The 1,286-nt window shown below is 56.5% G+C and overlaps 1 protein-coding gene across 1 annotated transcript; it reads left to right on the forward strand.

Moving 5' to 3' along the window:
- Positions 1–680: 680 nt before the first annotated feature.
- Positions 681–1,280, forward strand: SPRG_16248 (hypothetical protein; the record flags this gene model as incomplete). Its single annotated transcript, XM_012355542.1, has 1 exon — positions 681–1,280. A coding segment is annotated over one exon (600 nt), but the record flags the coding sequence as incomplete, so codon positions are not given.
- Between the last annotated feature and the right edge of the window lie 6 nt (positions 1,281–1,286).

The raw sequence follows: 1,286 nt of genomic DNA on the forward strand, positions 1-1,286 counted from the left end.
CTTGCCACTGCGTATCTGTGCGCGCCTGGTGTCCAGACCCATTTTTCGACTGGCCATGTACCGAGTCTTGTGTACTTGGCGCTGCTGACGGTCGGGACGCCTGCTTTTGCAAAAGTCGACGCTGCCGTGCAAAAGCTGCGGCGGTACTCCACGTTTACGTCCGAGTGCGCGGGCCTCGACACGGCGTCGTTGAGTACGATGCAAGCGCTCGTCATGGAAGAGTACATGCGGCAGCCGTGGTAACAGACGTATCGTAGAGAGGTTGCATACAAGATAGCGTAAATCTTGCATTACTGCTAAACGATTCATAGTCACCTTCATAGATTTATATCAACGTGTTCCGCGTTATCTTCCTTACAAAGAGTTCGCATACGTAGTGCTACGCCTGAATGCGTGGGAGTTGCCTTCATGTTGTTGAAATGCAGGTCGACGAGCAGAGGCCAACAAGACGTGTCAATGCAACTGGAGCGAAACGAAGCCTCCGCCCATCCGACATGACAGCGGCTTCTATTATGGTACTCTATCCACAACGGCGTCTGTCTATTCTTACGCGATGTCACGTCCACGACAAAAACAACCAGCGACCTTTCAGCGGCGAAGAGTTAATCCACCTCCCCCAAGCTTCTCGAGTACCAACGATGTGGCATCGCTCCTTCAAGACCCGTGATCCTGACAAGGCGATGTACCAGGATGCTGCGAACCTGATCGATGACGCTACCGCCAATGTGCGCACCAGTCGTCTCGAAGCTAGCACCGCGCCGCCACTTCGCATCCACGGCATCGACGGTGCCATCACGTGGCCGCTCTCGTCCGAGCACGCAGCAGCCCTCGCGACACTCGACGTTCCCAATGGCACCCTTCTCCCGACGTCTTTTGCTTTTGTTCAACCCACTGCATGGCGCAAAATCGTCCAGAACGAGCTGCATCAGGAGGCGGCGAATGCGATTACGGACGCCGACCTCGTTTTCTCGCACCTCGTTGTCGACGCCGTTGGCACCGGCGCCGCGCTCGTGCCGACAAACATGCCAGATGACGCCTTTGGCTTCATGGTTCTGCACTTGCCATCGGCCTACGATGGCGGTGAGATGGTATTTCGCTATGGCTACTCGATCGAGACATGGACACCCGACAAGGCCGATGTCGAAATCGCCGCAACCTTCCGCGACCTCGTCCCTACCTCGGCGCCAATCACAAGAGGAGTGCGCTTGGCGCTCGTCTTCCGTCTCGTCATGATCCACAACGACGATGACATTCCGGCACCATGCAACCAAACCGAGGCCGTCGCC

Source organism: Saprolegnia parasitica, assembly GCF_000151545.1.
Source record: "Saprolegnia parasitica CBS 223.65 unplaced genomic scaffold supercont2.261, whole genome shotgun sequence".
NCBI classification, from domain to species: domain Eukaryota; phylum Oomycota; class Saprolegniomycetes; order Saprolegniales; family Saprolegniaceae; genus Saprolegnia; species Saprolegnia parasitica.